Source organism: Neoarius graeffei, chromosome 7 (genome assembly GCF_027579695.1).
Source record: "Neoarius graeffei isolate fNeoGra1 chromosome 7, fNeoGra1.pri, whole genome shotgun sequence".
Taxonomy (NCBI): domain Eukaryota; kingdom Metazoa; phylum Chordata; class Actinopteri; order Siluriformes; family Ariidae; genus Neoarius; species Neoarius graeffei.
Window position 1 is genome coordinate 47,941,512 of NC_083575.1, and position 25,951 is coordinate 47,967,462.

Below are 25,951 nucleotides of genomic sequence, written 5' to 3' on the forward strand. Positions count from 1 at the left end.
AATAGAACATAGACAACATATCAAATGTCAAAAGTGAGACATTTTGAAATTTCATGCCAAATATTGGCTCATTTGAAATTTCATGACAGCAACACATCCCAAAAAAGTTGGGACAGGGGCAATAAGAGGCTGGAAAAGTTAAAGGTACAAAAAAGGAACAGCTGGAGGACCAAATTGCAACTCATTAGGTCAATTGGCAATAGGTCATTAACATGACTGGGTATAAAAAGAGCATCTTGGAGTGGCAGCGGCTCTCAGAAGTAAAGATGGGAAGAGGATCACCAATCCCCCTAATTCTGCGCCGACAAATAGTGGAGCAATATCAGAAAGGAGTTCGACAGTGTAAAATTGCAAAGAGTTTGAATATATCATCATCTACAGTGCATAATATCATCAAAAGATTCAGAGAATCTGGAAGAATCTCTGTGCGTAAGGGTCAAGGCCGGAAAACCATACTGGGTGCCCGTGATCTTCGGGCCCTTAGATGGCACTGCATCACATACAGGCATGCTTCTGTATTGGAAATCACAAAATGGGCTCAGGAATATTTCCAGAGAACATTATCTGTGAACACAATTCACCGTGCCATCCGCCGTTGCCAGCTAAAACTCTATAGTTCAAAGAAGAAGCCGTATCTAAACATGATCCAGAAGCGCAGACGTCTTCTCTGGGCCAAGGCTCATTTAAAATGGACTGTGGCAAAGCGGAAAACTGTTCTGTGGTCAGATGAATCAAAATTTGAAGTTCTTTATGGAAATCTGGGATGCCATGTCATTCGGACTAAAGAGGAGAAGGACGACCCAAGTTGTTATCAGCGCTCAGTTCAGAAGCCTGCATCTCTGATGGTATGGGGTTGCATTAGTGCATGTGGCATGGGCAGCTTACACATCTGGAAAGACACCATCAATGCTGAAAGGTATATCCAGGTTCTAGAGCAACATATGCTCCCATCCAGACGACGTCTCTTTCAGGGAAGACCTTGCATTTTCCAACATAACAATGCCAAACCACATACTGCATCAATTACAGCATCATGGCTGCGTAGAAGAAGGGTCCGGGTACTGAACTGGCTAGCCTGCAGTCCAGATCTTTCACCCACAGAAAACATTTGGCGCATCATAAAACGGAAGATGCGACAAAAAAGACCTAAGACAGTTGAGCAACTAGAATCCTACATTAGACAAGAATGGGTTAACATTCCTATCCCTAAACTTGAGCAACTTGTCTCCTCAGTCCCCAGACGTTTACAGACTGTTGTAAAGAGAAAAGAGGATGTCTCACAGTGGTAAACATGGCCTTGTCCCAACTTTTTTGAGATGTGTTGTCATGCAATTTAAAATCACCTAATTTTTCTCTTTAAATGATACATTTTCTCAGTTTAAACATTTGATATGTCATCTATGTTCTATTCTGAATAAAATATGGAATTTTGAAACTTCCACATCATTGCATTCCGTTTTTATTTGCAATTTGTACTTTGTCCCAACTTTTTTGGAATCGGGGTTGTAAAACATCATATATGATATTCACATTTATTTTTTTACTTGAGACTTTCTCACTATCTGAGGAAAAACACACATCCCCAGAAGACATGGAAACATTTTTAAATAGAATATCATCTCAGTTAGATTCCCAAAAAACTAGTCTGCCTCGTACAGAGGTCATGGCACTGACCAGGTAGGTAAACGAATGCAAAAGTCATTGAATGCTATTACACCACAAATGAGTTTGCAGTACCAGTGGAGAAAAAGTTTTAAAGTAATGATGGATGTCATTTCTCTTTACTTAGTTGAGTGGTTCTCGACATAATATGGATTACTACAGTTGTGGAATAGGTATATTTACTGTATTTTTATTATTTCCTGTTTACTGTTTGATCTCAAAATCATTAAGAAGGCAAGAAATTGCACTAATTAACTTTTGACGAGGCACCTGTTAACTGAAAAGTATTCCAGGTGACGACCTCATGAAGCTGGTTAAGATAATGCCAATAGTGTGTAAAGCGTCATCAAGGTAAACGGTGGCTACTCTGAAGAATCTAAAATATGAAACATTAAACACTTTTTGCTTACCACATAATTCCATATATGTTCCATATGTTATTTCATCATTTTGATGCCTTCACTATTGTTGTACAATTTCGAAAATAGTCAAAATACAGAAAGAACTCTGAATAAGTAGGTGTACCCAAACTTTTAACTGGTACTGTATGTTTGGTGTCCAGTAACATTAATTTATTCTTCATTCATTCTTTGTTTGATCATAAGATTGGATGCCATCTGTAAATATATTTATAATTCCAAATAATTTTGTTTAAAATGTTAGAAGCCAAACACTTAGAAGGAACAATATAATAATTATGCTCTGATACAGTATTATTGTACAATACCACTAAAGAATATTTGCAGCATGTTATTAGTGCTCTTATGAGAAATGCTTATTCAACAGAAGCTTGTCAGTACCTTATTTCCTAAACTAGCATACCTGATTTTGTTTCTTTGGCCATGATATTATTGTGCAGCATCATTCACATAAAAAAATCACCCCCTCAATAGCTGTGTATGCATAGTTCTCTTCCTCTCATATCATCAGCCTCTCTGTCCCCTCTCATCCTCCTTGGTCTATTTGCTATCATTGGCTCAATTTTCATGTTGGGGTCACAAACATAATGGTTGATTCTTCAACAGTCTTTAAGGCGCTTTTCTATACTCACTCGTGCGAAAGATTAATTTCTCTGCCTCCCCTTGATTCCCCCCCCCCCATCATTTCTCCATAAAGAGGGTAAATGTCAGGCATGCCTGACTCCTACTGACACATCCATTCCAGCAGATGATTGCCATAAGGAAATTGACACTTTAGTGGGCACAAGGGAATTTAATTTACTCTGACATCTTGCTGCATAATGTATTCCCAAAGAACGTGAAGCTCCGGATTGAGATTTTAAATAAATTTGACTATTAATGTGATTACCAATCTCAGGCATCTAAATCAATTACAGATTACAAGTTGTTTAAGTGTCTAAAATATGGGCTGTTTAAAGATCCATGAAATAACAATGGACTGCTCAGTTCTATCAGTCGATCCATAATTGGTACTCGTTTAACTGAGTTAATGAGTTTTAACCACTACATCAATCTGTGGTGAATCTGATGAGGTTATATGGTCAACTTATATGAGTGTGTCTCACTCAGTTTGTATAATGTAGTTCGTACATTTTCAGAAGCAAGTTCATATGTAAAACCCATTTTTTACAATATATTATGACTTTGTGACAAAAAGGCTAACTATAATGTTTGCACTACAATGAGCCAGGGTTTAGTTATAATAATAATAATAATAATAATAATAATAATAATAATAATAGAAAAAGCTGAAGAAATTAGTATACATATAACCTAACCATCCAATTCATTATTTGTTTGAACACTATATTCATTGTATTACATTACAAATCTTTTCATATTGGTTTATTTTGGTTGTATTTATGCTGTTTGTGAATATTTATTAGTTTATTGGTCAGAAAATTTTGGCATGATAGTTTCTAGTCTGGAGTTTTTGACTGATTTGTTTCACTTTAACATAGCAATGATATTATTTTGGCCAAAATTTTTTCTTACACATAAAAAAAGGAGTGAATAGACTGGTTACTCTTGTGTATCTGTTGATCTGTTAAGTATCCATATGCAGAACATGCTGTTTGTATGTGAGGTTATGACATGTCTTGATATCCTCCAGTGCTCCTGACCTTTCAGACACAGTCATTTATGCTGAGTCAGTGGGATTTTTTTGGTATCTCTCTGCTTTGGAAGGCCCTGTTCAGCTCTGGTAGTGTTGATTGGAGCCGGAGTACAGTTTGCTGAGTCATATAGTTTGAATTCCCTCTGCCTGGCCTCTGGCCTATGGAGTGGACCTACACCACACCGCCATACTGTCATAGAGCTAAAGAACAAGATAAAACAACGATCTCCACTGGCATTGACAGTCCTCTTAAGACTTTTTAACATAATCAGTAATCATCCAATGAACCTACCCAACATACCAGTGCAGGTAATCCTGCAGCAGCAGACCAATATCATCCATGTTTCCTCACTCACATAGACCAACTGCTTGTGAAAGTCCTCCTGGCTGACTGGAGATAAGAGCAGCGTCCTACTTCACATGACTCAGCAGCTCAGACAGCAACCTGGGAGGGTCAAACATTAGGATCACTAGGAGAGAAAAGTTTGAATTCTCCAACTGGCTTATTGGCTTCCAATGTAGCAATGAAGCAGTGTACTGGAAATATCATTTACAATGTAATGACAAAACATGGGAATGAAATGAGTCTATTTATTTGAACCAAACTTGCTTCCATTCTCATTATTTATTGACATCTTCTATAAATATTAATGAAAAAATGATATCTCTTGGAATAATTGGCAGTATCATCAGTGCATCCATTTTGAGTCAAATGATTAGTTTTATAATAGTAATAAAGGAGTGGCCGAGGATGTTCCCCATGAGATCATGGAACAGAATCGATGTGTTTAATATGACTGGAAACTAAAACGGCTAAGCAAATGTATAAAGGTTTGTAAAGCATTTTGATAGGGTTGCATGATTATACTGTGCTTAAAGTATTGTTTTGCTTCATGTGAGGTTCTTCAGATTTAACATAAAATGAAAACAATCAAAACAACAGTCCAGTAATTTTGTAAACAAAGATACCATCCAATTAAGGTCACTAAGGCAAGAATGGTTAAACCGAAGTGTCATATTTGTAGTGTGTGGGCTCTAATAAATGGAGTGGGTGAAACAGGTCATGGTTAGATGCAATCTATAGAGTGACAGAGAATACATTGCCACGTGACCTTTTTGGCTGCTCAGGAAAATGATTCTAAGTTCCTTAAAAAAAAAAAAAACATTTGAAAATGAATTGCATGGGAATTAACTTGTAAGAGCATTGCATAAGTTGTTGCCAGTGAAGCCCCTGCAGATGACACACCTCTACTGAAGTGAGACTCAGAGATGAAACCAGAACCCCAGCACATGAAGCAAGTCTGAAAGATACTGTAGGCCGGGGAACAAACATGGCTTAGAACATACAGGAAAATATTGGATAGATACCTGCTGATGGAGATGTCGAGTGAGATTAAAATGAATAGGTTAAGGAAGAGCTCAGTCATAAAATGCTGTGCTTGGAAAATCTTTTGGGAAATTATATGTAATGCATTTTATATGTTCCCATTGTATTGTTAGTGAAATCAGGTAACAAGAAGAGACCCTCAGTGCGATCTCACTCTTTCTCTCTCTCTCTCTCTCTTGAGAGAAACTGAATGAATAACCCATGAAGGGTCCACTCTGCTCATCCCATCTCATGCATGGCTGCCAGCGCGCCTCTTTGACTGGCACGACGCAAAGCGAGGTGCCAAGGGCTTGCGGGAGCCGCTCGGCCTGTGGAAAATAAAAGCTTGCGGGAGGTTTCGGCTGATTGCAGACGCGTGAGGCATGCTGGGCTGGAAGGAGGAAGTGCAGTGGGGAGGAGGGGAGGGACCGCGCATCCCCAGCGCCTCCGCGCCGCCTCGGACTGCGCCACATGGAGCGGCGCGCGCCTGGAACAGCTTCATACTGCACCCGAGCCGAGGACTAACAGGTATGGACACCACCTCCACCGCGCTCTCACACACCCACACACTCTCACACACACTCAGGTGCACCAGGTTGGGGTCAGAGTCGAAATAAAGTTCTGCTAGGGGAGTGAGAAAGAGCCGGCATATAGTGGAAAACTTTAGTCCAGGCAGCAGGTGCGCTTCACTTCTCCCAGACTCTAACAGCGTGGAGTGGGTCAAAACAAGTCTCAGAGTTCTCCATCACTATACAATGACCTTACCTTTCTTACTAAATGATAACCAGGAAACAGATTTGGGTTTCTTTTGGACATGGATATGTGACATTTTCCCTCTGGTTTTCCAGAAAGGAATCATCTCCTGAGATCCAACCGACTGATTGGATTCAAAATGTATTTATTTTGCTCGTATACAAATCAGTCTTCACACAGAAAAGTGTAAAACATTTATTTTCGTTACACACATTAATTTTAGGAATGATCTTTGCTGAGAGAAATGTTGTCCTTTACTTTCGGAAGCGCCTCACACTCAGAGGCACCTGTTGCTCTTTCCGCTCTTTACACCACACTTTTCCCTCTCTTTCTTTCTTTTTCTTTCTTTCTTTCTTTTGTTGCGTTTCGTTAAACATCCCATTTCTAATCACTTATTAATATATAAAATGTCCATGTAAGTTCATACACAGTATATTTTCACACCCTCGAATATTTTTAATAATAATAATAATAATAATAATAATAATAATAATAATAATGACCCTGACTGTTATCCCTTTATTCTCACCGAGCAAATAAATATATTTATCCATCTCATATTTTCTGTCAGAATTAATGTGCTCGGTTAGATGAGGTGAAAAACAGCAGGCAAAGTATGAACGATTTGCATGTTTTCCCTCGTGGGACAACCAACCCAAAGCCTAATTTAGTCTCGTTAGCCTTTCCTGTGACAGAAATGACTTTCTGTGTCTGATTAACTTCATGTCTGTGTTGATTCAGTCCCAAGAAACGAAAAATGAACAAATGCGCACTCGGTGATCAGGAGGAACTTTTCTCCACAAAGTGTTCAGTTTTGATTAATTCAATATTTAACATTTGTGGGGTTTTTTTTTTTTTTTTTACAAATTGAACATATACGACTCATATTTTCGGTTAAAATTAAAAAGATAAAACCCGCCCTTGTGCTTCAATTTTCAAATTAGGAAACAAGGCATTACTTTTTATTTATTTATTTATTTATTTATATTTTTATTAAGGTGATTTCTGTGTTTCATATTTGCAACATGAATTTCCTCTTAAAGCACTGAGGAACAACTCAACCTTACAAGAACTTTATATATGCTTAACTAGCATGGGTTTTATATATATATATATATATATATATATATATATATATATATATATATATATATATATGTCATAAATTAAAAAAAATTAAAAATAAAAAGTGCAATTAAACTAGAGAGAGAGAGAGAGAGAGAGAGAGAGATGGACTTGTGAAGGCCAGTCAGTGTAGTGAAGTGGAGCAGATGTAAATGAGCCTCTCCTGGAGTTTTATTTGAGTGAAAGCAGTGAGCTCCAGATCACCATCATCATCTTATACTGACAGAGATCAACTTGTCCAGCACTGTGCCGAAATCCCCATTGATGCAAGACCAGTCAGTCAGAGAAGTTGTTATTCCAATCCTTCCTGAGTTACTAAGTTTTACCCCAGCTAATTAGAAATGGTTAGTAATATTTCAGCTCAGAAGCCCACCCATTCCCATCATCTCTGTGAGGCTTGTAGCAGTTTTTTAGAAGTGCACGCAATTTCTGTAAGGGGTGGACATGCATCAGCAGTTAGAGGCACACTTTGAAAATTAAAAACATCAGCAAAACTACATTTACTCAATTTGGGGCTTACATTTCTGAATGGTAATGGGAAAGTCAATATTTATTATCAGAAACTGAAAAACTGGAATTATAAGAATGAAAAAAAAACATTTATTTGTCATTAACAAGGACTATACATATATATCACTAAATACTATTAAATGAAAATACCCAGACCTTTTTACTTTCCTATAAAACTCATGCCTACTTTTTTGATAGAATTATAAATAAAATGGTTCCATGTACACACCTCATCTGGATCTGGATCACCTGCATAAAAAAGTACAATGAGACAGAAGCTAATTTTGTGACGTCTGTAAACACATTAGGCTGGGAGTTTCAGGAATATCCCTGATATATTATTCAGCAGATGTCTTTAGAAAACATGGAATTTACCAGACGTTTTTTCAGTACAGTGAGTGTGATATCCTTTTAGTTTCACCCAAAGCAAAAAATCCCATAATTCCACCCTTACATAAACTTTATTGCTATAAGGATTCCTTAGATCCAGACTATTTTGTTATATTTTAATCCTGAGTTGAATGAACCAGCTCCAAGTAGTAGCGTAGAAAAGTTGTTCTCACCTCTGAATTCCTCTGACCTGAGCCATGTCATTTTGTCTGTTTAACGGTTTTGCACCTCACAGTCTCCACCCTGCTCTGCTTGAGCGTCTTTGTTGTGCTGCTTTGCTCTTCCTTACAAACACACACTCTCTGTCTCTGTATATTTCACATCTGCAAATGGCGCTTAAAGTCTTCTTACTGTCAACATGTCAAATAAACTACATCTCCTGACAGCAAAGTTACCTGTCGATTGTGTCTATACACATGCAGAGAACAAGTCAAAAGCATAAAAACAGTATAACAATTGCATTAATGGTTAGGCAGTCATATAAAAAGTTATATTCCAGTTCATTAACTTCTTTATTAACTGTCTGTTAAGATAAAAGTGAGTGTTTGATGTCTTCAGAGCAACTTGTTGTCTGTCATTAGCACACAGTTTATTCCATTGAACTTCCTATTCTCTGAAGTCCTCAGTACATTATGACTGACATTAAAATTCTGGGGTTTCTGCCCCTGTATTATATGAAATGTACTAGGAATGAAAATGAAGCTGTTTATACACAGTTGCTCTAGTTCCAGTAATTTATGAATTGAAGTAAATGAATCATGAGTGATCTGGAGCCTTTTTTCAAATATCAATACTTTAACACCTACAGTTCAGAAGTACGTATAGTCAGATCTAAATTATTTGAATAGTTTCCCAGAAGAATGGTAACACTATCTTCACTGGGAAACAAATTTGCTCTGTAATTTGAAAACCTTTAAAACTTTGAGGAAACTTGGCTCACATTTCCTGGCTCACTCCTATTTAACGATGCGTGGTCTGCCCAGGATGCTCACATGGAATTTAAAAATTTCAGTTGCGCTGTGTAATTTATCACTGATATTTTTTTCTGGAATTTACACTTTTTAAAACATGGTTTCATTAAATTAATGACAAACAATTGTGATTAAATACATATACTCATTAAATGAATGACAAACAATTGTGATTTCGTACATACATTTTTTTGAAATAGAAAAAAATGATAAAATGAAAATGCGATCATTTGTACTTTTTGTACAAACACATCAATGTAGACATATTGACACACAATTTCCAGACCTACACCAATACTGAAGAATGTGCTGTCATAAGAAATATTAATGTCTCCACCCCCTCCTTTATCCAGAGCATCACTCTTTCCCTTTACACTAGCTACTCAGAAGAGGGGGCACAATGGGAATACTGACTAAATACACTTAAATACACCCGCACATAATCACAACCATGCGCACAGTCAGAAATCTTGTTCGGCCAAGAAGCCGCGGTGTCGAGCCTTGCAGATCAGCACGCAGACATACGGACTTAGTCTAACCTTTAACTTTTACTCCCAGTACACAAGCACGCCTCCTTCTCTACAAATACACCTAGGTCTAATTAGAGTCTGTGTGCTGTTGTGGAGTCATCCACAGAAAAGCTGAGGCATTGCGACATACGGATCACAAACTTGCTTCCCGCTATTTGTTCCAAATGTGTGGAGCCATCTGTCAGTGAAAACAGGAAGGCCTAGGTTCCCCTTCTCCCAGGGGCGCGCTTCAGCTTGCTTGGCTATTTTCGGGAGCTTCACTTCTCCCTGCGTGGCTGCAGGGCCGGGTGCGGACCTCCAGCGGGAGCGTCTTGAAGTGGCAGCGAGAAGGCCGAGGCTGTTGTGCCCATCTGCTGCAGGCCTGAGGGGACTCTGCATTATTAATGGGGCCACGCGCACTGGTGACTCCTTCGATATGCAGGCCTGGCCAAGGAAGCACTGCTATTTCGGCCTGCTGCATTCTAAAGCACTCCTTTCTTTTCCTTTTGTATTTTTCTTGCACTTAATTTCTCTTGCTCATGTTTCTAGCTTGATGTTTTCACTTTTTCTCCTTCTGTCGTCCCCCCTCTATCATACTTCCTCTCTTTCTTGCTCTCTCTCTTTCATTTACTCCCCCTGTCTTTCTTCCTCTTTACTATCTCTGTCACCTCTCTCTCTTTCTCAGTCCATTTCTGTGTCCACTTCACCTTTTGTTTATGTCTATGGCTTGCCTGTGTGAACGTGTATGAGCGAGCGAGAAAGAAAGAGAGACGGGCTGCCGGGCTTACCCATGCATGCTCAGTAAATTAGAGTGAACACGAGCACCAATCAGCTGGCTATGCCAAACACCCGCATCCCCCGTGACCCAGGGCCATCTAATTTTCTGCTTAATTTTGCGGCAGTCAGTTTGCATTTTTGGATGATTATGTGCTGGGAAATTAACAATAAATAACAAATGTGGTCTGAAAGGCTGCTCTTGAGTTCCCAACACCCCACCCCTGAAGCCCACCATCCAGTTGCTCAGTCTACCCCGGCTGTCAGCCAGGGTAATGAAAATGTCTGTAGTTCTTTTGTAATGTAATGTGCAGGACAGTGGTGTCTGATACTGGAATAGGAGTGTTATTGTAGGGGGTGATGGAGACACACAAAGAAAGGGCATTCCCCCTTTAATCACTAACCGCCCCCTCTTAGAGTGTTACATTTGCAACAGTAGGTGTTGATGAAACTGAAACACTTTTCTCTTACTCTGTCTCTCTGCTTGTCTTCTTCTGTCTATCTGACTCCCTCTGTTTTTCACTTGCTCCTGTTAGAGTATCTGCACAGGATGGAGACCGAAGAGGCACAGGAAATGTCCCAAATAACAGGTATAGCACAATTTCATGCAAGCAGAGCAATGCCAGAATGTGGTAGGCCTCAGTAAACCCAGATCCTGCTTCACAGTAAGCTTCTTAAAACAGCTCAGTCACATCCAGCAGGATGATTAAACACTGTGTTAAAGACATGTTGCAGCAAGCACTTTTCTAGGAAAACAGGGAAACAAAAAAGGAACAAGTAATGCACACATAAAACAATAGGTTTTAACTACAGGACTGAACGTCGACATTCTTGCTTAAAAGCTCCTGACTAAACATACTGGAGCTAGAAATGACAACCTTAATAAAAGTATCAAATACATGTGTGAGTATGGAGAGTTATTTTGTGTTTTATATTTAGGGAGGGACAGCCCCACTACTAATGAGGGGGCAGAAGAGCAAGAGGAGACCATGCCTGTCCCAGAGGACCTGTCCACCAGCACAGGTCTCCAGCACAACAATCGCACTGACAAACCAACAGGTGTGTGAATGTAAAAAGCCCATTAAATCACCTTAAGAGTTTTACACCAACAGTAGAATCTGTGCAATAACCAGAGTCTAATGCAGACCATAAAATACCTCAATTATGATTTGGGAGAAAATAAAACCAATTTAGAAAAGTACTAGGTTTAACTATAATCCAAAGAGTTTATTCCAAGAAATTGGAAAAGAGCCAACAGATGAAAAATCAATAATTTTTTTAAATAAAATGTGTGTTTGCACACTAAAAGTGCTGAAGAAAATGTGAGAATTTTAGAATAAACCTTCACAGGAAGACAAATCTGGAAATGTATTGCCGTAGGGACCTACCTTTTTGGACATACTAAGAAGTTTAATCCAATTCTTCATTCAAGTGTGGCATGGTGTAAATTTCTCATGACTAATTTTCGCACATGTCCTGGACCTTTCAAAAAGCAGTAGTTACCATGTTATCACATGGAGTTTATTTAGACCCTGGTTTGAGTCCCCCTTTTTTGCACATCGATGATTATGATTAGAATGTTTATGTTCCTTTTTCTCCATATTCAGAAACAGAAAAGAGAAGGCAGGAAACAAGAAACTGTTAAACACACACACACACACACACACACACACACACACACACACACACACACACACACACACACACACCTCAAAGCAATTATTTTCTCTTTGTATCAAACGTCCCATTGATGTATCCTTAAAAATGTACAATAAGTACATTTGCCCTGTGTACTTATTAAGCACCACAGTTGAATTTCTACACAGCTTAAATTATAGACTAGATTATTAACTTCTCATATTGCTCCATGTTACTTGGAAAATTAGTTTTGTTTTATTTTGTTTTTTTTTTTAAAGGTTGTTAAAAATATTATCTTGATATCGCTTCAACACCTGGCTGGATGTTCATTAGCTTCACTAGTTTTTGTGCTCTGAGTGCAGACCAGCAGTCTCACAGCAGTGTATTACATGAAATTCAGTGTATTACATGAAGAAGATACTCTGATGGGTGAAATAGAGATTTCTCAGTAAGACATGTTATCTTAGGATGAGAGTCGCAGAGCAGCGCATGAATATGAAGTAGGTTAAGTAGAAGCAAAGTCTGTGATGTGGATAGGAATGGACCTGGCTAAGCTGAGGTTAGCAGATGGCCTGTTTAAAATCTTGATGTGTATTTTAGTTTAGGAATTATCCCCTCCAGTAGTTCCAGATTAGCTTGCCCTGAACACTTTGAAGCTGTAGTAATTTTAAAAAAAAAGAGTGAGAGAAAAAAAGTAAGATGTCAGAGGAAACTGAAATAGGATGTGCAAGAGTTTCCTAAGAAGAACTTGCCAGAACACTGTTTCAACACACATACGGGGAGATAAAATGTTCAGGAGCAACACCAGACTGGCGAAGGCAGCACTACATGTACACACACAGACATACAAGCACACAGGACTGCACCTGCACATTTTGCCATGCTTTCACTTCAACTGCCAAACTACACACACACACACACACACACACACACACACACACACACACACACACACACACACACGATTGTCTTACTATCCTTTTCAGGACCTTACACTGGCATCGTTATTAATACGATGTAGTGTAAATTAATCATAGTGCACAAACTTTCCAGAAAAACAGAAGTCCTTCATCAATTATGCGAAGTAAAATGTGTTGTAGGGTGAAGGAGGTGAAATCAGTAAATATGCATATTATGCTCTGGTGAGACCTTTCGTGTTGTGCTCAATGGAAGTGCATCAGCTAGAGTCATCCGCATTAAATAGCGGTTATAAAGTACTGAAGCTTGTATTGGAGGAACAGAATGTTAGAAAGACTATAACAAAAGTTCATTGTGGACAGCGGTATTTACACCATTCACACTGACAGTACCACACAGATAGCTATTGATTAGTCATTTCACTTCTCACTGACTCACTGTCAGCATGATTTTTAAAGTCCAGACCATAACGTTCATCACACACAGGAAAAAGGGACAGCAAGTGAACACATAAGCAAACTTTAATAAACACTGTTCTTTTAACCTGCAGGAATGTTTTATCCAAAAGCTTATAATTAGAAAGTTCAAGCTGTCATAATTTACTGAATAATTTACTGGCATGAAGGAAATGAATTATATAGGAAACCTCAACATTCAAAATATTTTTGTGAACCTTATGGAATGCTGAACTTCATCTCCAGCTGTCTGACAAGTTACATGTTTGCAAGATAAAATGTTCTACTTCAGAGATTCGTATTTTGCAGGATAATGGGTTTTAAACAGGCTATTTGATACAGGCTGTAGATAATCTTAAATTTTGCCTGTGTGTGTGCGTGCGTGTGTGTGCACTGTCCTTGAAGATGTAATCAGCCAGTGTGTGAGAGGATGTGACTATTATATCTTTGCAGTGCATCACTGCTTCTCAGATTAATGCAGAAACTTGGTAATGGAGCAGTAGCTATCTGTGCTGATCATTTACTGCTGGGTCGCAATGTGCTATTCGATCAGGAGTATGTAAGTGAGACAGGAAGGAGAAGAGCATCAGAATTGCACACACTGTGATGGCTCACGCTGTCAGTTTTCGCTCTGCTCTTAATGACGCCATGCGAAAAAAAAAACACTCTGTACATGCAGACTTCAAGAACAGGGTCATATAATGTCAGCTAGTTCATTTCAGGTCTTGATACTCAAAATTCTTATAATGAATAATCTAAAGATTGAAAGCGGCTCTTAATTTAGTGCTACTTTATAAATAATATTTGCAATTGCAAACTGATTTCTTGAAACTATTGGCCGGTAGCTTTTGTGCCTCTGCCATTTTACAGTCAAACGTTTTGAAGTTCCTAAAAATGCAAAAGAAGCAGTGTCTTTTTTTCCTCCTTATCAAGGGTTGCATATGTGCAAGCGCACATGCACATATTCACACTGAGCACAGCCGTGGTTAAGTGTGTGGCTCCAAGGCAACAAGTACAAAACTATTTTCGGTTTGAGACAACAGTAGCAGTGCCTTGAGACGAACATAGCTGACACCTAGTTTTACAAATGCAGGACTATTGCAGTTAGGTGGCACATCTGTCCCACCGTTAGTAGCATGTATTTTACTGCAAACCTATCACGCTTCAGGGTGATTGTAAATCTGTTCTGCGCTGTTTAATAGAGTTCGGGTTAATGTGACAGGAAGTCACAGGAGTCATGTTGTGAGCAGGATGAAATGAGCTACAATGCATCCTCTCTTTTCTCTGCACTAGCGTAGTGCTCTTTGTTTGTTCTTGCCTGTGGGTTTTGACACTTGCTTCCCAAAAAGGGTAAATTAGGATGTGTGACAAGCATTATATAAAGTAAAAGCTCCTGTTCCCATCTCCAGTTTAGTCACAACTTCCCCAAATCCATGAGAGATTTCAGCACACCAGCAACGCTAGTTCCTTCTGCCAAGCTTAGGTCACATATCTCTGGACAAAACATTAAACGATACAAGCAGAGGGACTGTGAGTCAGCAGCTGTAACGGCGTACCGTATATGAGACGATTTGGATCCACATACTGTATAGCTATAGATCAGTACATATTCCTGTTTTTCACTTAGGATTTTTACAGCATGCAGTACTTGGAAAACTTCAAGTTGTTCTTATAAATTAAATCTTAATAGTGGTTTTATTGTGTGACTTAAGTAACTTGTTTAAGTAGCTTAAGAGTTGCTTGAAATTTACTATATTAATGCTACAAGAGCTAACCTGCTCTCAGGATCAGATCAGACGGAATGTAAGCACGGATCAGTGGCGGTATCTTGCAGGCCATGGCTCATGGAGAGAAGCACTTTTGCTATCAGTATAGTGAGCTCACACATTTTCATCTTTGAGCTGACACTTACTCAACTTCCTCTTAAAATGATCTATTCTGTTTGGTTGCTTCTCCCAGAGTGGTTTGCGGCCTTTTGTAGCAGCGAATGCGCCTCTCTGTCTTTACATATTTCTTCTTATGATATTTTAGATTAATATAATATTTTAGTTAAAATAAAGGCATAGTTAGTTGTACAGAATAGAGCACAAAGAAACTGACGTATGCTCTCTGTATGAGTCATGTGACAGATTTCTGATCCATGTAGTGCACATGAAAAAAGAAAAATACCTTTTGTGTTCCACAGAAACACTGTTTCAGTTGCACAGCTTCACAATTCCCTGTCTGTGCTTCCCTTTCTGTCACTTCTCCATAATTCTTGGCCTTGTTTTTTTTTTTTTTTTCGGTTGGGCTGGCTCTGTTACTGAAGCTTCCCCTTTTCTCCTAGATTCCTATATTTCATTATTTCCACTTCTTCCTCTTCAGTGTGTACAAATGGAGGTGAATGCATGAGGAAATCAAACATGGCACCATGACATGTTAACTACACGACCCAAACCCAGGGAGAACGTTTTTAAGCAAACGGCAGTAGTGCGAAAGCTACTGCATCAAATCGCACACACAAAAAAGTACAGTAGTCCCAAAGGCACAGTCGTATTAAAATCATCTTTTGTCTTCGGAGTGAAAACCTTCTGTAGTCTGTTGTTTTCAGGTTAGCGCTACATTAGCTGTTGTTTTTGTTCTCAAATTCAAACCCTTTCATGCATTAGAAATTTAGATTGTTTTATTAATCACCCTAACTCCCTCATCTCTATAGTCTCACTTGCGTTAGAGTCAGCGTGTATGTATTTACCACGGTTTGTTGGTCTGGTTTACACCGCTGCACTCCTCAGTTTCACAGTGCTTCCTGTGTCTCTGTTTCCTGTTTATCAGTCATTTGTTTCAGAGAACTGTGACACTGAGAGAGATGGGGAATGGAGTTTGTATTTCCCAATTCCTGAGTGAGCAAACTCATATAGGAGTTTACTGTCTGACTGCTCAAAACAGAATTGTGTTTGTGTAGTGTGAAGAGAAACCCAAAACACTTATATTAGAAATTGGCGCTATTATCTAGGTTAGAAGCCTGAGTTTTTCTTTGCAGCTTCTGTTTGAGGTTATCCTTTAACATTTAAGGGAAAAATGTAATTCACACACTTTCTGGTTTAGTACTCAAAAAGAGACACATATGCCCAGATTGGCCTCAGGTTGTACAGTACCAGTCAAAATTTTGGACACACTTACAAATGATTATGAATGAGTAAGTGTGTCCAAATTTTTGACTGGTACTGGATGTCTTTCTCTAAAGTTACATAACATTATAATACAGTAATAAATTCACTAAAGCCTGTACACTGGATATAAACATGAGACCCCTGCCCCAGGACAAAATCAGTTGTCATCTATACTAGAAGAATGTTGAAAGTGTTAGCTTAGGTGATAGTCAGGGTGAGCATTCAGCCTGATGCGTCACTAAACAGGCCCACTGCCCTCTTTTTCCAGCCTGCAATATAAAAGTTGAGGCTCGGAGTGATGAGGAGAACGGGCTGGCCGCTGAGATGAATGGAGAGGAAGAGGAGTGTGTGGCCGAGGACTTGCGCATGCTCGATGGCTCAGGGGCCAAAGTGAACGGCTCCCACGCAGGCCCAGACAGCAAGCCAGCGCCCGCCTACCCTATGGCCGGGGGCATCCGCCTCCCCAATGGGAAGCTCAAGTGTGATATCTGTGGAATAGTTTGCATTGGGCCCAATGTGCTGATGGTGCACAAGCGAAGCCACACTGGTAAGCACAACTGCCATCTACTCTTCCCTCCCCTTAGTGTCACTCACACTTATAGCACAGAAGAGCTGACAGTGTGCAGGGCTTGATAGGATGCACACAACACGCAAGACACACTTTGCAGCTAGATGCAGAGCAGATTAGGAGAGCCTGATGAGGCAGAGTGCATTAAAGTACTATAATGGTCACATTTTCTGAGGAACTACAGTGCATTTTAAAAGTCCTAAATTTGTCCTTGATATTAAAATGACAAATAAAAGTAAACTAAACTCATTAAGGCTACCAGTCTGTGGATTACATGCCACTATTAGTACAGTCGAAAGCATTAACCTTTCAATATCCTGAAGGCTCAAATGTCACCTTAGCTAGTTTGGTGTTTTGAGTGTTTTGTCTTGCTCAGTAAATCTATTCAAGCAAAAATTTAAAAAGGAATGAAGTAAATACCTGTGTATTTAAACTACAGTTGAGGGCAACATCAACAATTAGGCTGGAAGAAACTCTACTAAATTAAAATTATCACAGTACTTAGTTATTTTCTATCTCACTCAAGATTGGTATTCAGTTGTAATGAGCTCAAACCAGTGGTGGGGAACATTTTTCAAAAAGGCACTTAACTTCAGCGCTTGAGAAGCTAATGAAACCCAAAATGGAAGAAAGGAACTGAGGACTAATGCAAATGCAAACAGAAACTACAATAAAAGATATAATGAAGTGCTTCCTATTTAAATATAAATATTCGCTGGTGAGACTGTTCTCCTAAAATGCCTTTTTAATGAGTTTCTTTTTTTCTTCTTCTTCCAGTAGTTTTACTGCTTCACTGGTGACTCTTATTTTATAGGGGGCCTTTGAAGAGAAGCTCGCATTAAAACGGTTCTCTGAGAATGCCACAACACTCGCGCACCCTGGATATTGGTTTATTCCAGAGGCGCTGATCAGGAAGAGTGGCTCTCAAACACAAAGCGCTTCCCTCGCTTTATTTAAATGAGCTCTGCCATTTGCATTGTGATGGGCCACCCTTATTTGAGAGTAGAAGAAGTGGGGGGGGGAAATGAGATTTTGAGATCAAATTGACCCAGGCAGCGGTGCATTACGAAGCTGGCAGGCCGAGTCGGAAAGGCTCGTGTTCGATCTGAGGGGCAGGCAGCACGCACACCACGGTGCACAGTGGGCGGGGCTTCCAGCTCTGACGGGCCTCACGCACTCTATGGCAGCGTGTAGAGCTGTGACCCGAATGTACAGTGCAAACAGGGCCACTGAGAGAGAGAGAGCAAGAGAGAGAGCTGCAGAGAAAGGCCCAGAGTAATCACTGTACGCTTATCATTGACATGTTTGAGGTTTGCCTGCATATAGCTTGTCCATGTAGTGCAAATGACTAACATAGTCACAGAGTAAATCTCATCCTGGATTGAATTATAGATGGAGTCAGGGTTCACAGATATCACAAGACGTAACCGGTTTCTATAATTTACGGTGTGAATAATAATAATAATAATAATAATAATATGAAAATCTTAAAAGTGCAACATAAATTTGAATTGAATTTTTTTTTTATCTAGAGGCATCCGGACACTAGTTAAGTGCTGGAATGTTTTTGTCATACGTATTTGCAATAATAAAGAAAAATAAAACAGTAGAGTTTTCATTTGACCCACCTTCATCATCACCATCACATCATCATCTAACCATTTATACATTTATCATTTACACCATTGTAATGTTGATTTAAAAAGCTGCTTCAAAAACGTCTTTCAGTTAAAATATCCCTATAAATACTGACACTTTTTTGTATTATAGTTTTATAAAATTATGCTTTGACGTCATAGTGTTGTTTTTTTCTGCAGTATCCTAAATAGATAGTTTGAAAATGTGTAGTGTGTGAGTTGCTCAAGTGTACACTTCATGTTTTTTTCTTAGGTGAAAGGCCCTTCCAGTGCAATCAGTGTGGTGCCTCTTTCACTCAGAAAGGCAACCTGCTACGCCACATCAAACTTCACTCTGGAGAGAAACCCTTCAAGTGTCACCTATGTAACTATGCCTGCCGCCGAAGAGATGCCCTTACCGGACACCTTCGCACACACTCTGGTAACTTACACTCCTTTCAATGAACAGCATCCTATTAAAGACTGCACTGATAAATAATCTAATGTTTCGGCCTATTTTTGAGCTGCTGTATAAAGAACACAAACTGAACGCATGGTTCACTGAGAAAAGAAAAGCACACTGAGTGCCATCATTTTTCTTTTGAACTGACAGTTGGAAAACCCCACAAATGTGCATACTGTGGACGCAGCTACAAGCAGCGAAGCTCGCTCGAAGAACACAAAGAGCGATGCCACAACTACCTGCAGTGCATGGGCCTTCAGAACAGCATCTATTCAGGTCAGTGCAGGACTGACTTCGCTGTTCTCACCCTTTCATACAAGCTCAGAGATACGATCCTTTAATAATAATAAAAAATGTAGACTACAATCATCACCTAAAACTAATCAGAGAATATCAGCATATTATCTGTAACAACTAATTATGTAGTCTTATAACATGTAGGCATATTTTCATAGCTAATGGCGAGTATTTATTTATTCCAATTCATAGGTTTACATGATTAAACATATTATTTTATCAATTATACCCAATTGTTTATTTATATTTTTAAAATTTAAATTAAAATATTCAATGTCTCACCATCTCCCTTGGAAAAGGTTGTATTTGATATCAAAGATTATTTTATGATTTATTGCATTATTTGCCTGAGAAGACTGTAAAAAAAAAAGCAAAGATATAAACTTTATGGCAGAAACCTAAGAAAGAATTTAGTTAAAAAAAACAAAAAACAAAGAGGAGATGAGGGTTCACGACAGGTTTAAAAAGGCAAAATGTCAGTGCAGATTATGTCAGCCCAAAAGCACAGGTGTGTATATCTGAATCTTATACGTGGTTTCTCTGTCTTATATTTTATAGTGAAGGAAGAGAACAGCCAGAGTGAGCAGAGGGAAGACTTAAACCTGGCTGCATCTGAGAGAGCTTTGGTGCTAGACAGGATAGCAAACAATGTAGCTAAGCGTAAAAGCTCTATGCCACAGAAGTTTATAGGTAAGAGCGGCAGTTTATGTTCTCTGTGTTTAAAGGAATTTGTATATTTCATAAAACCAGGATAATCGAATTGCACTCATCTCTGTGGTATGTGTCTTAAGACAAATACAGTGTGTGCACACAAACAATGTTTGTAATAGTATGTGGTCATTTATTATTATACTGTACATATATACACACATGCTAAATATGGACTTTATTTATATTATTATACTATTTCTCATTTGGATGTTTTAACTGTAACCTAGGCCACCTATTTTTAATTTTTATGTATTGTATCGGGCGGCACGGTGGTGTAGTGGTTAGCGCTGTCGCCTCACAGCAAGAAGGTCCTGGGTTCGAGCCCCGGGGCCGGCGAGGGCCTTTCTGTGTGGAGTTTGCATGTTCTCCCCGTGTCCGCGTGGGTTTCCTCCGGGTGCTCCGGTTTCCCCCACAGTCCAAAGACATGCAGGTTAGGTTAACTGGTGACTCTAAATTGACCGTAGGTGTGAATGTGAGTGTGAATGGTTGTCTGTGTCTATGTGTCAGCCCTGTGATGACCTGGCGACTTGTCCAGGGTGTACCCCGCCTTTCGCCCGTAGTCAGCTGGGATAGGCTCCAGCTTGCCTGCGACCCTGTAGAAGGATAAAGCAGCTAGAGATAATGAGATGAGATGAGATGTATTGTATCTCTGGGCAAAATAAAGGTTCTGCTATTTTTAAAGTTATTTTAAATGTAATCATTTATTCTTTATTTATTATTGTTCATATTTTTAAAAAATGTCTTTTATAATGAATTCAAAGCACAACAGTTAGCCTAAATAGCTCTTGTGCTCCTTAAACATAAAGGACAGGGAAAGATCATCCCCTTTTTATATACTGATTGGGGCCTCAAAAAAATGTCCCATTCAGTGTGGACTCCATATCAATTTTCTCCATCTCTCTTCCTTGTTCTTTCTGTTAGGTGAGAAGCGCTTTGCTGACCTCTCATTTGAGAACAACTCAGGTGAGATGATGCAGCCATCAGCAGTGATTGACCAGGCCATCAACAGCGCCATAAGCTACCTGGGAGCTGAGGCTCTGCGGCCGCTGGTTCAGACCCCGCCAGGCTCCACCAGTGATATGGTTGTCAGCCCAATCTACAACCTGCACAAGTCCCAGTCGTCGGAGAGCAACGGCATGTCTGCTAAAGATAGCGCAGCCGAGAACTTGCTCCTGCTTTCTAAGTCCAAATCTGCAATGAGTGAGAAAGACGGCTCACCCAGTCACAGTGGCCAGGACTCCACTGACACTGAGAGCAACAACGAGGAGAGGGCAGCTGGGGGAGGAGGGCCGGCGGCAAGTGGTCTCATCTATCTGACCAATCATATGGCTGCGGGAGCACGAAACGGAGCTTTGCCCCTGGTGAAGGAAGAACAGAGGCACTATGAGTCTCTGCGGGCAGTGGGAATGGAGCTGGGCATGTCAGTAGCTACAGAGGGCTTTAAAGTGCTAAGTGCTGAGGGTGAGGAAGTGAGGGCATATCGTTGCGTCCACTGCAGGGTGCTCTTCCTGGACCATGTCATGTATACCATTCACATGGGATGCCATGGCTTCCGAGACCCCTTCGAATGCAATCTATGTGGCTACCGCAGTCAGGACCGCTACGAGTTCTCCTCACACATCACACGTGGAGAACACCGCTACTGAGCATGCAGACACATACACACACACACCTTATGCATATAGAAATGACAGCATACCTACACAGATACACAGTCATCAAATATACAGAATATGTATAATTGTTGTTGTTTTTTTTATTGTCTGAACACTGTGTGCATGCTGAAAAGGTCGATTAGTAATTTAATATACACTGATTAATGTAGACAGATGTAAATATCACCATGGACATCACCATGTCTATTTTTATACAGTTGTGTGAGACACTGATAAATGTAAGAAAATACTTTTTAAAAACAAGCAGTACTGGACAATGGAATTGAAATCGAGGCAAGACAGTAAATTGTTTTCAAGAAAAATAATTTTTCTCCAAATATTTTTTTTTCCTGGATTCCCACCTTAAACTGACCCTGTTTTGGAAGCAGCATTCAATTTATTGAAAATACTACATTATATTTGCATTCATAGCCAATATTGATCAACCAAATTGTGTAACTTTATGAGTTAGTACTCACCTATTCTACTTGTATGTAAATATACAGATTGTCAAAACTATTAAAATACACTTTCAAGTGTTACATGTGAGGTTAAAGATATATGGCAATAAGGATTGTATCCACTACCAGTCAAAAGTTTGGACACATTAGTTTGAATATATGTTTATCATTGTCTTAAAGAGCATTTGATACAGCTATTGAAATTTTTTTCGATGACAAACGTAAATAATGAAGTTAATTAACATGTACAATGTATGTTTTTTTTAACAGCCCATTTATAATTGATCCAAGTAGTTGTTGCTAAAATTAAATTGTTTCCACCAACAAGTATTTTTTATTTAGAACTTAGGAGAAGCAAGCATCAACACGACCTCAGGAAGCTGGCTGAGAAGCTTCTAAGAACGTGCAAAGTTTCGTCAGGAGTACTATTAAGAAGCTGAAAACTAAAATAGTTTTGATTTGTTTAACACTTTTCTTGGTCACGGAATAATTCCATACTTGTAATGTCCCAATGTTAATTTTTTATTATTATTATTATTATTATTATTATTATTATTCTAAAATAGCAGAATATACTAAAAATGAAGAAATTCATTCGATGCACTTGTGTGTCCAAGTGTTTGCCTGGGAGTGTACTTCTTGTATCAGCAGTATTGAGAACTTAACACTTCTCAAACTGAGAACAGCGCTCCCCTTCCTGTATGTATTATGAGCAAGTTTTTGGTCCGTTGTATCTCTTTTTTAATTTTCATGTTTTGTTTTTGTTTTGTTTTTATTATTATTTAACCTCAGATTTTCACAAGATTCGACACATACATATATTAGCATCACTAATGCTAAAACGTGCTTGCAAAATATCAATAAAAAAAATTACATTCAACTAGTGTTTCTGTATTTGTGTTTTTGACAATCTATTATAGGGTGTCCCAAAATTATCCATACATAGGAGAAATTAATACTTTTTAGCAAAAGGTCTTGCAAAATTGTTCATACTTAGTTTATATATTTTTCCAGATCGTCTTTAAGAATGTCTTTGACAAAAGAAGAACATACTGAAACATTGTGTACCAGGAAAAGATATGACACAAAGATCATTTAAAGGAAACCATTTGAAGTGCAATTATATGCATAACATCAAATGTGTTAATGAGTTCATCATGAGTGGGAGAAACGACTCTGTGCATTTACAGAGAAATGGCAATGATGTAGAGGATGTCTTGTAAATAAAGTTAAATTTTGCTAAAAAAAAAAGTGTTAATTTCTCCTATGTATGGCGACTTTTGGGGCACTCTGTATATTAGATAGTCCATTGCAATGACATCAAGTTAAATGTAAAAGCAGTATTTAAAAAAATAAACCTTCATGAGGCATTTAATAGTGAATGTAAGTAATTTTTAATAATTAAAAAAAAATCCTGGATGTAATTCCATAAATCTGGACATCATAGCTCATTTTCTGCTTGTCATTGTAGAATCCGGGGTTGGGGAATAGGGCACTAAGAGCATAGCCATATTTATTTTCTATACTTTTGAGGAGAAAACAGTACTTGACTATTTCAGCGGAAATGACAAAGAGGGAATTTATCAATGTACTGTATGTGTTCCATCAACTTGGCACACCTGCTCTGTCAATAATGAGCAGCAGCTATGCCATATCTGAGTGAGTGCCCATTTACTGTTCAAAAATGTGTTAGGGCACCAGCTCAGTGCAGCAACACACACACACACACACACACACACACACACACACACACACACACACACACACACATCCAGATGGCACTGGTGTGATTGGGTGAAAACGGGAAGCAGCTGTAGCCAACACAGTGTCCCCACGCTTCAGTGGGACCTAACGGTGGAGGCAGCGCATTTGCATGAGAGGGATAATCTCTCCAGCACCCACCCCGACTGTCTCAATCCAAGATCTCACTTCTCCTTTTGATCCAAACTAATATGAGACTTTTTACTGAGACCACACAGCTACATGAATGTCATCATGGACATAAATGTCATGGCAATAGTGGGCCTTAAATGATTTCTATAAACTGTTATTTTTCTGTGGCAGAATGTATAAGATACATCTTTAATAAAAAGAAAAACCCAATAATTTCATGCACAAATTTTAATTTATTTGGTTTTCTGAAATCAACACAGGGTCAAAATTATTCATACAGGATCGAAAATTTACATATGGTCACTTAGATTATTAATTCAGTGGTGCTGAAACTTCCAAAATGTCTTTTAACTTGCCAAGGCCAAGACCTCTTAACTTCTTGTTAGTGATCATGATTGACTGCAGCTGGTAGCTTCTCTTTGCCAACATAAAAAGGGTTTGTTTGACATCACTCATTGGATGGACACAGTATAATGAGAAGTCCAACGAGCTCAGTGCAGATCTGAGAAAAAGGATCATAGATTTACATAACTGACTAATGTCTCTTGGAGCCATTTCTAAACAACTGCAGATTCCAAGATCATCAGTTCAGTATGTAAGTACATGTTGTTGGGAACCGCAAGCTGGCCTAGTGGTTAGCGTGTCCGCCTCTCAATCGCAAGTTCTACTCATGGTCGGGTCATACCAAAGACCATCATAAAAACAGCACCTACTTAGGGTTGCAAAATTCCCAGGAATTTTCAGAGTGGAAAATTTCCATGGAAATTTTGGGAATTAACAGGAATTTATGGGAATTTTGGGGAACTTTCGGGAATTTTCAAAACCAACTTTACTTAAAAATTGATACAAAAAATAAGGTCCTTTTATTCAGATTAGGATATTTCTCTGGGTCTCTGTTCTATTCAGAAGAACATACTGTACAAGCAAAAACAAGCATGTAACTAATTAAACAACTGAGAAATTAATAACCACCAAATGTTTTACAAAAACAATACGGATTTTCCCTGGTACATGTATAATGAATGAAACAATAACCTTAGCCTTTGTGAGAACTTATCTTCAAAAGCAACTTTAACTCTACTTATGATTTTGAAGACTGCTTCCTGTAACTTTTTTGTTTACTAATTATACTTCAACAACTTGAATTCCTTTTTCCTTTTACAACTGGTTTGTAAACCATATCCTGTCAAGTAATTTGCTTGCAAATTATCGGATTAGAAGTAATGATTAGGGTATACAATGCTATTAAAACAATGACATTAAACAGCCTTGCTCCAGATTCAAAGGAAAAAGTTGCACTAATATATTTTACAAGCAGCAAAACTTAATTCAAGACTGTTAGTTATTAGAAATTTTAAATTTTACATTTTTAAAATATTCCTTGTTATTTTATGATGTGGTACCTTTGTGATTAAATCTGCAGACAAGTCTTCAAGTTTTGTAAAATTTTGTAATAAAAATGGTCAAAATTGAGTTTTTGCAAGATTTTTAGAAATCACTACTTGTTATGCAATGAGTTAGATTTCCAGTTAATTCTTATCAAAGTGTACACACTAGAAAAATAATCTATTCAATTCAAAATTACTAGATATCTTGTCTGAGAGACACTTAATAGAAATCTATTCAAATGCAGAGTCGAGAGGTCCCCAACACAAAAAAAAAAATTATTCAAAATATGTGTAGTAGACCAAGGGATACAAGACCTTCTACACTTTTGTGGTAGGGAACTTGGGAATGCGCATTTGACCTTTGACAATTTTGACTGGATTTCTATTAAGTGTTCCTTGGACTAGATAATTAAGATTGAGAATAATAATTTTTCACTGAAAAATCTGAATATAATACTAATATTGAAAAACTAAAAGCCTTTTATTAACTGGCCTTAAGCAATATGTCCTATTCTTAATTAGCACAAAACAGTACATAATTGAAAGAAAGGCTTAACATGGGTTTTAATTTGTTTTTCTGGGTGATGAAATGTTTTAAAATGT

At 38.5% G+C, this 25,951-nt stretch overlaps 1 protein-coding gene and 1 long non-coding RNA gene across 6 annotated transcripts; one reads left to right on the forward strand and one right to left on the reverse strand.

Moving 5' to 3' along the window:
- The first annotated feature begins 4,993 nt into the window (after window positions 1-4,993).
- ikzf1 (IKAROS family zinc finger 1 (Ikaros)) lies at window positions 4,994-22,947 on the forward strand. Of its 5 annotated transcripts, XM_060925820.1 has the most exons (9): window positions 4,997-5,203; window positions 5,333-5,632; window positions 10,673-10,726; window positions 11,076-11,195; window positions 16,565-16,843; window positions 18,755-18,922; window positions 19,094-19,219; window positions 19,799-19,930; window positions 20,873-22,947. In XM_060925820.1, the coding sequence occupies exons 2-9, from the start codon at window positions 5,488-5,490 to the stop codon at window positions 21,595-21,597; spliced, it is 1,749 nt and encodes a 582-aa protein (XP_060781803.1). In that variant the 5' UTR covers window positions 4,997-5,203; window positions 5,333-5,487; the 3' UTR covers window positions 21,598-22,947. The 5 variants fall into 5 exon arrangements, with proteins under 5 accessions (XP_060781804.1, XP_060781803.1, XP_060781802.1 ...); XM_060925819.1 differs by having other exon boundaries at window positions 4,997-5,632; XM_060925821.1 differs by lacking the exon at window positions 19,799-19,930 and having other exon boundaries at window positions 4,994-5,632.
- LOC132889387 (uncharacterized) lies at window positions 7,021-8,302 on the reverse strand. Its single transcript, XR_009655062.1, has 3 exons — window positions 8,056-8,302; window positions 7,722-7,741; window positions 7,021-7,411 (listed from the first exon to the last, which is right to left on the reverse strand). It is a non-coding gene; the product is annotated as an uncharacterized LOC132889387 (long non-coding RNA).
- Window positions 22,948-25,951: the final 3,004 nt, after the last annotated feature.